Here is a 15,617-nt window from a genome sequence, read left to right as displayed (position 1 = left end):
ATAAGAAATTTTATTTCGTATTCCGATCCCGATCGAAAGTTGTTGACTGGGAATGACGTGTTTTAATTCAATATACATGTAACATCAAGCATTTTTTATATCACATTAAAAAAAAAACCAAATATATACACATACACAATGTTGTAGAGTTATGTTCTTGTAAATTTTCTGAGGTTTCGCACCATATTCGATATTTCGCGCCACGGTGTCAATAGGTCTTGTGTGCAGTTGTCGTTCGTTTCCCTATCAATGTTTATAGGTGACGCTGCGCTACAAACGACAATTTTCAACCTTATCTTTTATTTTTCTATGTATGTCAGTATCAATTTGAGCGAAATCTTGTATTCAAATTGATTTGAATACAATATCATTGCATTTACTTACATGTCAATTATCAAAATTAGATTAATTCAGAAAAGTTACATGGATTATTTAATGACGGATGTTTATAAAAGTTTATGTTGATTTACCTACGAGTAAATCAGCTGACACAGAACCCCCGCTGACGACCACTATACAAATCAATAAAAATTACTGCGCTGAAAAGTGCGTGATGACCAAGGGAGATTGAACATAGTTCAACTCCCAAAAAGAGCTGCGTCTAAATACAATACTTCTTGTGTCACAGAGAGACGTGAAATCTTCTTAAAACTGATGAATTGACATACATTGTTTGCAACTGAAGTCAATAGCTTATTTCATTTACGCATCATTATCGTTTTTCAAGAATTTTGAAAAATGAGTAAGTGTTGATAGAGGTATTAGTGAGTATGCAAAGGATAACTTTGGGTAGACTATAACATTTCACTGGATAATTTATGCCTATCAGGGGTGTAGGACAAGGGGACGGGGGCACATGCCCCCTCACTTTTGGAAGATGGGGGAGGGGGGCACAAGTGGGTTTTAACACAAAATTAACAGATTGATCAGATGAGAATATACCACGGTTAAAAAAAATACTCAATTCTAATATGCAGGTTCTCAGCACTCAAAGCATTATTTCTTGCATGTACATCACCTATTATCTCCGTACTACTTTTTTTTTTGGACCGAGTTACCTTTTAAAACGTCATAAAATTGTTAGTTACAAGAAAAATGTTCTCACGGTGAAAATAGTTATATCTCATTTATATTAGAAGGGGATCTCCCCATTGCAATGTTCAAAAGTGCAGTATGTCGTACACAGTACAGGGGAGTAGGGGAAGGTACAGCCGGGGCACATGCCCCAACACTTTTCAAAGGGGGGAGAAGTATGGTTGTGCCCCCCCCCCCTCCCACCCTTAAGCAAGGCTTTTTTTACAATAAGATCTCCGATCCGCTCCTTTGTGTTTATATTGTCGCTACAACATAAAAACAAAGGAGCAGATGGAGGATTTCATTTTTATCAGATTGGGATTGTTAGTTAGTACCCACAAATAAAGCAATTTTGAGTCATTACAGTCGGAAGACCCTCCAAAGGCCATGAATCTTGAATTCTTCAAAAACATTTTCGGGAGACTTGAAAATACATGAAACTTGATTAATGAAGTCAGTAGGGAATGGCATACAAGCAAACTATATAAAGTGTATAAAAAAAAAAGTGACAAGGGAAGTGTAAAGTCCCCCCCCCCCCCCCCCCCGAAATAGGATTTTGGAGTGTCAGAAGGATATCCTAAGTGTTTGTTTATTTTGTTTGCTTGTGAAGTCAAGGTGTGTTTAAGGTTGATTTTGTTGGTGCCCCTCACTATTTTTAAACAAAATTAGAATTCCTAATATGTTTTAATTTGGTTACGCTTCATATGAATGATAGATTTACTTATAACATGACACTGTTGGATTGTCTCCCTTGGGCATTACCAGAGAAATAATCCTTAATAAAATTTACAAGGGGGTCATTATTCTACGGGGGTCATTTTTCTAAACGTGAAATGGACTGATTTTTTGAAAAAGACATTTTTTCTACGGGCAAAAGGGGTCATTATTCTACGTCGAATAATGACCGGGGGTACCTTTCGACGTTAAAAAATGAGCCCCGGTCATTATTCTATAGGACTCAAAATTTGCCTCTACACCGGCTCATCTGCAGGTGTAAAGGCAAATTTTGACTCCCATAGAATAATGACCGGAGGTCATTTTTCGACGTCGAAAAGTGACCCCCTAGCCGTAGAAAAATTGGATAATTTTGTAGAAAGAAGACCCAAGGGTCATTATTTTGCGTGTCATACCCGAAAAATAATTACCCCCGTAGACAAATGACCCCCTCCCTTTCTTAATAGATTGATTTATTTTAAAGGAGTTGATACGGGTTTTTAGGTCATTATTTACCCAGAGTTATCGTTCCTGCTGCTCCTCTTATCAAATTTATTCCATGTGTAAATTTTTTTTCACGGTTGATAAAATAAAAGTAAGAACTAGTTCATTACATTTGAGGAAAACCCACAGTAGGTTCCAGGACCAATTACAACTGGAAAAAACCCCGCATATTTCAGGGACGGATCCAGAGAATTTTCAAAAAGGGGTTCTACCACAAATTTCAGTTTTAAAAAGGGGAGTTCCATTCTCAAAATGTGTTATTTTTACCTCATTAAGCAACATTTTGTAACAATAGGCAGAGGTACAACCTATTAAACCTCCACACCTCCCTCTGAATCTACCAATGTATTTATGCTATCTATTTACATGTATAGATCTTGTGTAATCAAACACACACATAAAAAAGAGCTGCGGCTAAATACAATACTTCTTGTGTCACAGAGAGGCGTGAAATCTTCTTAAAACTGATGAATGGACATACATTGTTTGCAACTGAAGTCAATAGCTTATTTCATTTACGCATCATTATCGTTTTTCAAGAAATTTGAAAAATGAGTAAGTGTTGATAGAGGTATTAGTGAGTATGCAAACGATAACTTTGGGTAGACTATAGTATTTCACTGGATAATTTATGCCTATCAGGGGCGTAGGACAAGGGGACGGGGGCACGTGCCCCCACACTTTTGGAAGATGGGGGGGGGGGCACAAGTGAGTTTGTGCCCCCTCATCTTTTTAACACAAAATTAACAGATTGATCAGATGAGAATATACCACGGTTAAAAAAAAATACTCAATTCTAATATGCAGGTTATCAGCAGTCAAAACATTATTTCTTGCATGTACATAACCTATTCTCTCCGTACTATTTTTTTTTTGGAACCGAGTTACGTTTTAGAACGTCATAAAATTGTTAGTTACAAGAAATATGTTCTCACGGTGAAAATAGTTATATATCATTTATATTAGAAGGGGATCTCCCCATTGCAATGTTTAAAAGTGTAGTATGTCGTACACAGTACAGGGGAGTAGGGAAAGGTACAGCCGGGGCACATGCCCCCCACACTTTTCAAAGGGGGAAGAAGTATGGTTGTGCTCCCCCCTTAAGTAAGGCTTTTTTACAATCTGATTAGAATAAGATCCCCGATCCGCTCCTTTGTTTTCATATTGTCTCTACAACATAAAAACAAAGGAGCAGATGGAGGATTTCATTTCTATCAGATTGAGATTGTTAGTTAGTACCCACAAATAAAACAATTTTGAGTCATTACAGTCGGAAGACAATCCAGAGGCCATGAATCTTGAATTCTTCAAAATTTTCTTCGGGAGACATGAAAATACATGAAACTTGATTAATGATGTCAGTAAGGAATGGCACACAAGCAAAGTATATAAAGTGTAAAACAAAAGTGACAAGGGAGGTGTAAATCCCCCCTCCCCGAAATAGGATTTTGGAGTGTCAGAAGGATATGCTACGTGTTTGTTTAATTTTTTTGCTTGTGAAGTCAAGATGTGTTTAATGTGGATTTCTTTGGGCCCCTCACTATTTTAAACAAAATTACAATTCCTAATATGTTTTAATCTGGTTACGTTTCATATGAATGATAGATTTACTTATAATATGACAATATTGGACTGTCTCCCTTAGGCATTACCAGAGAAATAATCCTTAATAAAATTTACAAGGGGGTCATTATTCTACGGGGGTCATTTTTCTAAATGTGAAATGGACTGATTTTTTGAAAAAGACATTTTTTTCTACTTGCAAAAGGGGTCATTATTCTACGTCGAATAATGACCAGGGGTCACTTTTCGACGTCGAAAAATGAGCCCCGGTCATTATTCTATGGGAGTCAAAATTTGCCTCTACACCGGCGTAAAGTATTACCCCCCCCCCCTATTTCCCATCTCCCTCCCCCCGTAATTCCATATGTTGAACACGGATCATTGTAAAACTTTTACATACATGTACATGAATATTCAATGTACACTAAATGCCTCACGGACATGTACAATGTATTTTGACACGTCCTCAGACGCCATCATCTCATTTGTTCTCTAACCGTTTTTGTTTTCTTCTAAAACTTGAAACATCTTTACCCCCCCCCCCCTTTTTGAAATAAAAAATATCAGCTTAAATTTGAATGCAGCCGACAAAAACGTCCTGGAATGAATTGATATCGGATATTCATATCGCCATGTAAAAATCAAGCCACTATCGTATATGTTATCGCTCAAGGTCGCTAGCAATGATTCTGGAGGAACACCGTCTGGATTTGAGCGCGCCATTTTGCATCTGCGTGAAAGGTGAAGATAACGAACAGTGATCATTGTTACAACTCCTATAAGCAATACAGAATAGATAGTTGGGCAAACACGGACCATTCCTGGATAAACCAGAGGTGGGATCAGGTGCCTAGGTAGAGTAAGCGTACCCTGCCGACCGGCCACATCAATCTCGATCACTTGAAAGTTTATCATAACATAATGATGTTTGCACATAACAAAATAATGTAACCACATGACATGAAGATGTATCGTCATAACGTAAAGATGAAATCATATAACGTAATGATGTAACCTTATATCGTAACGGTGTAACCACAAAACGTAATGCTGAACCACATAACGTAATGATGTAACCACATAACGTAATGATGTAACCACATAACGTATTGATATAACCACATAACGTAACGATGTTATTGACACAACAACATAAGGTAAAGATTTTACCACATAACGTAAGGATGTAACCACATAACGTAAATATGTAGTAACAAAACGTAAAAATGTAACCACATACCGTAATGATGTAACCACATAACATAATGATGTTACTGATACAACCACATCAGATAAAGATGTAACCACATAACATAATGATGTAACCACATAAGATAAAGATGTAACCACATAACGTAATGATGTAACCACATAACGTAATGGTGTAACCACATAATGCAATGATGAAACAGCATAAAGTAATGATGAACCACATCACGTAATGATGTAATCAAATAACGTAATGATTAAACCACAAACTCCCCATCAAGGCCTCATTACGTCACCTACATATAGACCTTTTCTATGCGACGCAGTACAATATACAGTTTTGTATATTATGAATCCGCGATTACCACACTGGCAAATAACACTGAAGAAGAAGTTCGCAGTTAAAAGCTTGAATATATTGACATTAAGAACATTGATATAAAAGAATGGATTTTATCGTAAGCATAAATGATCAAAAAATCATTAAAAAGTAGGGAGACTTTTCAAATTATAGTGTAACGTTTGAACTTGATGTTTACGTTCTTATTTTGAACTGTTTGCGTTTCACGTTATGTTTTTTGTCATTCTACAGTGACGTCACACAGTATACGCGGCCTAAAAATCGCTATCCCATAATGCCTAACTGGAAGAGTTTGGTTTGTGAGCAAACGAACTCTGGCGGAAGTTTAGATGAAACCACATAGCGTAAAGATGTAACAACATAACGTAAAGATGTAACAACATAACGTAATGATGTAAGCACATAACAAAAAGAAGTATCGATATAACGTGCATGCATCGATGTAATCACATAACGTAATGACGTAACCACATCATGTAAAGATGTATCGAAATCACGTAAGGTTAATTTACACTATAAGGCAGTAACGGCGTTCCATAGGCGCGGATACACGACCATGACTTAAAGGGCTTGGGATTGGTTTGATGCCCGGATCGAAAATTGTTTTATTAATGCATTGAAACTAATTATTTTACGTGAATTTAAAGCTTGTGTAAACATTACAATATATGGATTTCTCAATTGAATTGCATTTTACATATCAAGAAGAAATTAAGACTATTCATGGGCATATTCTGCAAATGTTTATAAATCAGATTTTTACTTACCGAGATTCCTCGGAATGGAAAAGCATTATAAGAAATAAGATTCATTTTCAAAAGTAACGCAATGATATAGGATAAAAGTTCACTTTACTATGATATGTGAACTTCATTTAGAACAGGATAGATATCCTAAATTTCTCTCAATTCAAAACTCACTCGCTTATGATGAAATTTACCCTGATCGGAATATCTGGCAAGCCCATCTTAAGATTGCTGAATCACATCCATCAATATAACCTATCATTGGGTCAAATGCTGTCTTACGTGTTTCATACCGATTGTTAAGCCGTTCTTGGCACACTGATTTTGACTGCGGATAATTCCGTTTACCTGATCAGGTTATAGGACTCACGGCGGGTGTGACCGGTCGACAGGGGATGCTTACTCCTCCTAGGCACCTGATCCCACCTCTAGTGTGTCCAGGGGTCCGTGTTTGCCCAACTATCTATTTTGTATTGATTGTAGGAGTTATGAGATTGATCACTGTTCGTTATCGTCACCTTTTATCCATCAATCAAAATGTACGTTTTAGAGTACTGTTCTTTACTCATACACATATCTAAATATCACACATATATGGGTGTTGCTAAAACGCGGAACACCCCACATATATACTTACATATAACATTTACTTCAGCTTGGGATGACTGGATTGGAGTGTCTCCGTTGATGTTGACAGCAGTACAATATATCCTACTTCCATTATCCATTCTTTGAAAAGATGACGTAAGATTGCTGGTCACATTGTACAGCAGATTATTCGTTGATGTGCTTGATGAACTTTCACTCACGACCACGCCGTCTTTGTACCATGTTATGTTTGCTGTTGGTCTGGCAGCTTTTGATACACAGCTGAAGGTGAAGGACGTTCCTTCAATGACCTCTACACTGGACGATGGTGACAGTGTAACACTACTGACGGGCACTAAAATAACAACGTGCTACTATCATCATCACTAATAATCGTGCTATCGTTATTACATGTTACGAACATATCACACTCATAGCACTGTTAGTAATTTCAAGATATTTGACACCAAACATTTATTAGGTATAAAGGTGTGTCTCAATTATGACAAAAATGTAGATGGAAAACGTAATTTTATGAGAAAAGAAATTGAGTTCGTGAGGGATTATAACCCAGACGTTTAACTTTTTTTTAAAGTCGACACCTAACTCACTGAAAGATGCAGTAAACCATCAATTCCAATACATCGTTTGTATCTTGTTTAACGCCACTTAAATGGAGACGTCACCAACCCCTGTGAAGGACTTTTGGAAATTACCGTAGAAGTGAAGTTGCAAATAATATCAGTGAAATCCTATAAAAAATTACGAATAAATGACCTCTTGAGACAAAATTTCAATAAGATAATTTTAGTGGAAAACTTGAGGAACATGTTCATGTTAAATTATCGCATTAACGGTCTACAATATGAACCGTTGATGATACGACCCCCCCCCCCCACTACCCCCCACAATGATACAATTATATCAATAGATTTTCCACTTGCAGTGATGTTGCAACACTTAATGATACAGCCACACACTTACAATCTAAACCGCTAATGATGCAACAACTTATATCATTACGCGTCACAATAGCAACGCTTGATACTACAAATATGCAGTGCTTGTTTGGTTTTATTTTTTTTTTTTTTTCAGGTAACCCAATTTTTCTATGCGGTTAACTGCTCTTGGGATGCATAGTAGTAATACACATTTGAAACTCATAAATTCCAGGGTGGATGATGGTCGGACCCCTTTAACCCCCTTTCCTCCTTCCCCGATGGATCTGCTGAACGTTTTAATAATCAATCACATATATAAACTTTTTAGCTCACCTGAGCTGAAGGCTCAAGTGAGCTTTTCTGATGGCATTTTCTTCGTCTGTCTGTCTCCCGTCTGTCCGTCCGTAAAGTTTTAAAACTTTTAACTTTTTCTCCAAAATTGTTACTCCAAATTCCATAAAATTTGCCATAAATCATCCTTGTGTAAAGGGGATTCAAGTTTGTTCAAATAAAAGAACATGTCTCCTTAAAAGGGGATAAAATCAAGAAAATATGGAGGGATCATTTAAACATTTTCTTAAGAACCACTGGACCGGAAGAGTGGATATTTACATGAAAATTCCTGATATAGAGTAGATTCAAATTTGTTCAGATCACACCCCGGGGGTTGGTTAGGCCACAAAAGGCGATCATAGTAATATACAGGAAAATCTTCTCCTGAACCATTGGGGCAATTTCACTCAAACTTGGTAAAAACCCTTGAGTGAAATGGATTCATTTTTTAGTTCAAATGATTGATTGATTGATTGATTGATTGGTGTTTTCCGCCACACTCAACAATTTTTTCAGTTATCTGGTGGCGCCCAGTTTTTGCTGGTGGAAGAGAGAACCCAGATACAGTGTACCTGGGAAGAGACCACCAACCTCCCGAAAGTAAACTGGGAAACTTTCTCACTTACCGGCTCGATCGGGATTCGAACTCGCTTTGTTCAAATGAATGGGCACTCCCGTTTCAAAAGGGAAAGTAATTACGAAAATGCAAACTTAATGCGAAGCATTAAATAAAATCATGTCAAGACTCATTGTTCCAGACGCGTTTACTTGAAACTTTCTGGCATACATATATCTAAGAAAAATCTTTGAAACTGTCTCTTTACTTATATTGGCTAGGGCTTTAATATTTTGTTTATACATTCTTATAGCATGGCCTTTCATGAAAAGCAAAGATAACGAACAGTGAGCAATCTCATAACTCATATAAGCAATGCAAAATAGAGAGTTGGGCAAATATATGTGTTGGATAATCCAGAGGTGGGATCAGGTGCCCTGGAGAAGTAAACATCTTATGTCGACCAGTCACACCCGCCGTGATAAAATGATGTGTTTTGTTACCTTGACCTGGAAGTTAGACCTACTTTTAACAAAATTGACCTCTTCAATATTTCCTGAACTTTTCAAGGTAGATAATTCATATTTTATGTATATGCTTTGTATGGCAAAACCTTTCATTTCATTCCATGGCTTTTGACTTTTCGGTTTTACCTACTTTTACGAAAACATAATCTACTAAATATACCTGTAACATTTGGATACTATTTTGATGTGAGTGAGTATTTCTATATTGAATTACTATATTGTATTTGTGCTATATCTGTGTGCATTTGTGCTTTTAGTTTTCCACCCTTGGGGAGGCGATGTTTGTGGATGATTCAATAAAAGAATAAATACTGTTTTATACTTGCAAGAAGCATAAGCTTATTTACAAACATCTACAATGGAAAATCTTAGAACACACTTCACTCATCTTTATTATGGCCCAATGTGATCTAAAGTTTTTGCCTAAAAGGATCTTATCTGAAAAAGACACGTATTTGATGACAATCCGAAGAATCTGTCATCATGGAAATCCTCTTTTAAAAATGCGGTCAGTGAACGCAGTCTCTCTGATATGGAAGAAATTGACTTAAATTGATCGAGTGACATTTCAACAAACCGTCTTTCAACTCAAGCAACCCTACAGCGTGAGGGTAGTGTTCCCCTCTTCCGCTAAGTTCCATGGAAATTCCCTCAATGACGTGCTCCTGAAAGGACCAACAATACATAACAGTCTTCTGGAAATGTTGCTGTGCTTCCGGAAGGAAGCTGTTGCGGTCACTGCAGATGTAGAGTAGATGCTCCATAACTTCCCCCGTGTGTAAGGAACATATGAACTACCTGCACTTTCTGTGGCATGAGAGGAATGATATTTCAAAACTTCTAATAGACTACAACATGAATGTTCAAGTTTTTAGAAACAATCCTTCCCCAGCCATGGCCATGCATGGTCTCCGAAAAGCAGTTGAAAACACGGACCCTGATGTCCAGAACTTTATCTATCAAAACGTCTACGTTGATAATGGTTGGGTTCATGCAAAACGCCATAGGAAGCTGTTGACCTTATCAAGCGGACAAAACAAACACTCAATGACAATGGACAACTGAGGTTGTATAAATTTGCATCCAACGACAGGTCTGTTTTGGATTCCCTTTCCCTCGAAATGACTTCGCAAACGCTCTGTGTAACTTAGATCTTTTCAACGAGGACTTACCGATGCAGAAAAAATCTAGGGCTTGCATGAGATATCGAAACTCATCAATTTACATTTCATACCTTGAAGGAAATCAAACCACTCGCCAGACGTGGAATTATTTCAGTAACAACTGCATTATGAAAGTTGAAAATAACGAACAGTGATCAATCTCATAACTCCTATAAGCAATACAAAATAGAGAGTTAGGCAAACATGGATCCATAGACACACCGGAGGTGGGATCAGGTGCATAAGGGGGGTAAACATCTTGATTGGTCACACCCGCCGTGAACCCTATATCTTGATCATGTAAACGGAATTATCCGTAGTCAAAATCAGTGTGCCAAGAACAGTTTAACAATCGGTATGAAACACGTCAGACAGCATTGGACCCAATGATAGGTTGTATTGGCAAACTAGATTGTTATAACGACCATAGAGTTTGCGAAATTCTGACTTTAAACGAGACTTTTGAAACCCCTGCACCATCAACTTGTTTGTCAGTAGCCTGTCTCGATTTAAAAACAGACTATAAGCAGAACTATGTTTTGTGTATCGAATCAGTTGAGATATATAAACACCACATGTAGATGGTAATGGACTATTGCTACAAAGATATAGGAAGTTATACGATCACATAGGCTTTTTAGTGGCTATAAGGGGGAAATTCCTCATGATAGAGATTCTGTCCGGCATGCCTTCGTTTTCATGGGATGACCCACTACCAGATTCTTTCAAAGTATCATAGGACAATTTCGTACTCTCACTTGTAGAAGTAGAAAATATTTATCTCTCTACACAGTACTTAAAATACTTATTCCGGATGTACAACACATGTGGTATACACAATTTTCAAAGACGCCATTGGTGTCGTTGCTTACCTCCAACTCTGTGGATCCCATGATTCAGAACTTTGTGTTAGCTTTTAGTTTGAAAAAGGGAAACTTGCATCCAGTGAAAGCAACAACAGTCCGAGAATGGAACTGTGCACGGCAGTTTTTGCAGCTAAACTAACTGATATGATAAAGGAACAACTATATATAAATATGGTATTATTATTATTATATCACAGACACATTTCTGATTCTACACGACAGTCGCGTTGTTCTTGGTTACCTGCCAAACAACATCCGTTCATTCTATGTTTATGAATCGGACAGACTGAGCCGGATTCATACATCCTTTGCGGCTAACAGTGGACGTACATTCCCACAGACCAGAATCCAGCAGATATAGCTACAAGATCAGTAGACGCTAGTCGGTTTTCAAAAAGCATGTGTTTGACAGGAAATTCTATTCGAGATTATATGCAAGAAGGCTGCGCAAGGCAGTCAAAAACCTGCTCTACACAAGATTGGATCAATATTTTCAACATGGGAATCCCTTGTTCTAGTAGTAAAGTGCCTGAAAAACTTTATTGACAAACATTTGAAACACAGTGTTATAGATTCTAATTCTAATGAAGCTTACAAAAATACAGAACTCTTTGCCATACAGACAAAACAGAGAGAAGCATATGATGATGTGATACGAAGCATTCAAAATGGACTACCCCTATCAAATGAACACCCACACCTTACCTTATCGTCATGTATCGAGCAAAATGGTGTGCTCTGTGTAGGATGTAGAGTACACACTAGCAAAAAGATTAGTCAAGACGACACCAATCTACACCCTATGATAATGCCTAAGAATAATTACGCTATCAGGTTCCTTGTGCGCAAATTCCAACACCTAGAATTTCATCAAGGACGACCGTTGACAGAGTGTGACATGCGTTGTAGCACATACTAGGTTTTTGGTGTCAGGATCTCTTACGATATTAGATTAAATCATGTGTCACATGTCGCAAATGGAGAGGAAGCCTTGCGTGGTAGTTGATGACCGCCATGCATAAAGACAGACCCGAACCATCACCGTCATTTACATACGTTGGTGTAGATAACTTTGGTCCTTAGCAGATCACTCATCAATGGATCAGAGGAGGCACTTTGAACCAGAAGAGGTGGTCGCTGATGTTCACCTGTCTCTTCACCAGAGCAGTTCACCTTGAAGTGCTTAAGGAGTTGTTTACTGCTTCGTTAATAAATGCGGGTTTTCGTAGCACTGTAGCACCCTAACCCTAACCCCATGATCCGTTGAGGTCAGATGGTGGAACAAACTGTGTAAGAGTAGTCAACGAGTTAGGTATACCGGCAGATATTATTGAGAATCCCGCGTCAAGAAAATATCTTGAGGAAAATTAAATGACTTAGATTTCCAATCATCCTTATGCTTCACACTTTGGTGGGACATAGGGAAGGATGATTAGTGCATAAAGAAGAATCTTAGATAGTTTGCTTCTGAACAACAAAGCTCATCTTACAAGCGTAGTCCTTACCACCTCCTTAATGGAAGTAAGCGCAATCCTAAATGCCAGAACCAGTGTTGACCGATCTTGAAGCACCACAAGTTCGTACACCTGTTATGTTGATTCATCAGAAAAGTTATTAAACATTTCATCTTAGCATTCCAGAATTTGGATCGAAGGATGTTGTTATAAGTTCCTGGAAGCATGTTCAGCATCTGGCCGATAACGTTTGAATTAGATGGCGTTCAGAATATCTACAAAGCTTACACATCCGTCAAAAGTGGTCAAATGAAGGCATGAAGTTCCACAAAGACGACATCGTTCTCATGCGTGATTATCTGGCTACATGTATATAGTGATAGTGTTCCCCAGGGGGAAGCCTGGCTATATAATGAGACCTCTAAGGGGACCTCTGGCTATATAAGTAGAATCCCACTCCAAAACTATCAATAGTAAAGCTTCCCTCTAGGTTTTGGTACGGATTTTGTTTTAGGTCACCTCAGCTGAACGCTCAAGTGAGATTTTCTGATCACCTGTTGTCCGTCATCTGTCCGTCTGTGAACTTTATACATTTTCGAATTCTTCTCCAGAACCAATGGGTTAATTTCAAACAAACTCGGCAAAAAGGATCCTTGGGTCACGGGCTTTCCAGTTTGTTCAAATGAAGGTTCATATCCCTTTCAAAGGAGAGATGATCACAAAAATGTAAAAATAAGGTGGGGTCATTTAAAAATCTTCTTATAAACCACTGACACGGAAGAGCTGAAATTCACATGACAGCTTCCTGACATAGTGCAGATTCAAATTTGTTAAATCATAACCCCCCGGGGTAGGTTGGGGTAACAATAAGGGAACAAAGTTTTGTATTCTAATCTATAGGCAAAATCTTTGAAAATCTTTTTCTGATGAACCACTTGACCAGGAGAGTACAAATTTACATGAAACCTTCCTGACATAATGCAGATTTAAATTTGTCCAAATCATGGCCCGGGGGCAGAAAGGGACCACAATAGGGGATCAAAGTTTTACATGCGAATATATAGGGAAAATCTTTTAAAATATTCTGAAGAATCACTGGGCCAGAATAAATTACATTTACGTGAAAGCTTCCTGACATAATGCATATTTAAGTTTCTTGAAATTATGGTCCCCAGAGGTAGGATGAGGCCACAATAGGGGATCAAAAATTTATATAGAAATATGAATAGATGAAATATATGTGTATTCGGTATATACAAACATATATACATAAATACCCAGGGTACATGTAACCCATGAATGCTCGAAAGCTTATTTCCACTGGGGTCCTTTGATGCACGGATGTCTGCGCTAGGGGTCATTTATGTGGGAGGAAACCGGAGTACCCGGAGGAAACCCACGTACCCTCTCACATACAACCACTGCCAATCATGGGGATGGAACTCGGGTCCCAGCGGGTAGAAGCGAGAGCGCTACCAGGGCCGTAAATTAACCTTCAATTTGGAGGAGGCAGGAAATTAGGCGGGGGTCTGGGGGCCGCCCAGGCCCCCAGACGCTGAGCACATTTTGTGCACACTGAACACGTTTCGTGCAAAATCCTTGATTCTAGGGCCTTCTAAGATGTTACTTGACTAACTCATTCTAAAAGAAAGATTTGGAATGCTTTTTAAGGGAGGTATCATGTTCTTAGTTATTGGAAACAACATAAATTCTAATGAACTTTAAATTTAATTTTTTTTTGGCTCAAAAGTTGGAGGAGGCAGCTGCCTCCTCCGCCTCCATGTAATTTACGGCCCTGGCTACTTCTGCGCTACCTGGACAACCTAAATATATTTATATAGGGAACTCTTTAAAAATCTGAAGAAGAATCACTGGGCCAGAAAAGTTTACATTTACATGAAGCTTTCTGATATAGTTCCGATGTAGTTTTTTTAAGTCATGATCCAGGGGAAAGGGTGGGGTCACAGTTGGGGATCAAAGTCTTACATACAAGTACATAGAAAACATCTTAAAAAATATTCGTCTCAAGAACAGGGGTCTCGGTGACCGAGTGGTTAGAGCATTGCGTTCAAAATCACACGGACTCTCATCTCTGGTCAGCACGGGTTCGAATCCCACTCGTGCCGGTAAGTGAGAAAGTTTCCCAGTTTACTTTCGGTAGGTCGGTGGTCTCTTCCCAGGTACATTGTATCTGAGTTCTCTCTTCCATCAATAAAAACTGGGCACCACCAGATAACTGAAAAATTATTGAGTGTGGCGGAAAACACCAATCAATCAATCTTCTCAAGAACAATTGGGCCGGACAAATTTACATTTACTTGGAAGCTTCCTGATCTGGTGCATATTCAAGTAAACCTTTATAAAAATCATGGGTCCCGGGGTAGGTTGGGTCCACAATAGGGATCAAAGATTTACAGGCAAATATATCGTGGAAATCTTTAAATGTGGAACAAGGTGACTCAGGTGAGTGATGTGGCCCATTGGCCTCTTGTTAATTTCCATTGAAAGACTGGCTATGGCTTTTAGTGAGTCATTTGCGGAGTGCATCAAACCAATTATTGCTCTCATCAATTGAATCGATGCGCACATTAACTCAATTATTGCGCGCATCAATTAAACTGATACATGCATCAATTCAATTGATGAAAGCAATAAAACTTATAATTGATAATTGATGTGATCCGTGCATCAATTTAATTCATGAGAATCATTGCTTGCATTGTCGCTCTCGTTAATTGAATTGTAGCGCGCATTTTATCGATGTCTTTGATTTATTAATTGAACGGGTAGCTTCTTTTATTAGTCGTTTAACTGCTACGTTGAATGAGCTATTCAAGGTTCTTTTTTTTTAATAAGGTGTATTTTCAAAGGAATTTAAACCGAATTGAATTAGATATATCACGTAGTAATTCAACTTTAAATAATTGAACCGATGTTATCATTAATTCAGTTATTGCACATTATACATGTGATGTAATGTATGATATCTTCAAATCAATTCCTGATATCTTAATGCAT

The 15,617-nt window shown here is 38.0% G+C and overlaps 2 protein-coding genes across 2 annotated transcripts in view; both read right to left on the bottom strand.

The window, feature by feature from the left end:
• Window positions 1-15,617, bottom strand: part of LOC130051329 (hemicentin-1-like) — a 485,422-nt gene that overhangs the window by 121,002 nt on the left and 348,803 nt on the right. The gene's annotated exons all lie outside the window — the stretch shown is intronic.
• The window catches only part of LOC130051330 (kin of IRRE-like protein 1), a 77,220-nt gene that overhangs the window by 47,474 nt on the left and 14,129 nt on the right, over window positions 1-15,617 (bottom strand). Inside the window, exon 3 of the mRNA XM_056153295.1 lies at window positions 6,809-7,114. Coding sequence (XP_056009270.1) covers window positions 6,809-7,114 — 306 coding nt within the window. The remainder of the gene's footprint in view (window positions 1-6,808; window positions 7,115-15,617) is intronic.

This window comes from Ostrea edulis, chromosome 1, assembly GCF_947568905.1.
Source record: "Ostrea edulis chromosome 1, xbOstEdul1.1, whole genome shotgun sequence".
NCBI lineage: Eukaryota > Metazoa > Mollusca > Bivalvia > Ostreida > Ostreidae > Ostrea > Ostrea edulis.
The sequence above is the reverse complement of the archived record's forward strand: the minus strand, read 5'-3'. Positions and strand labels throughout refer to the sequence as shown.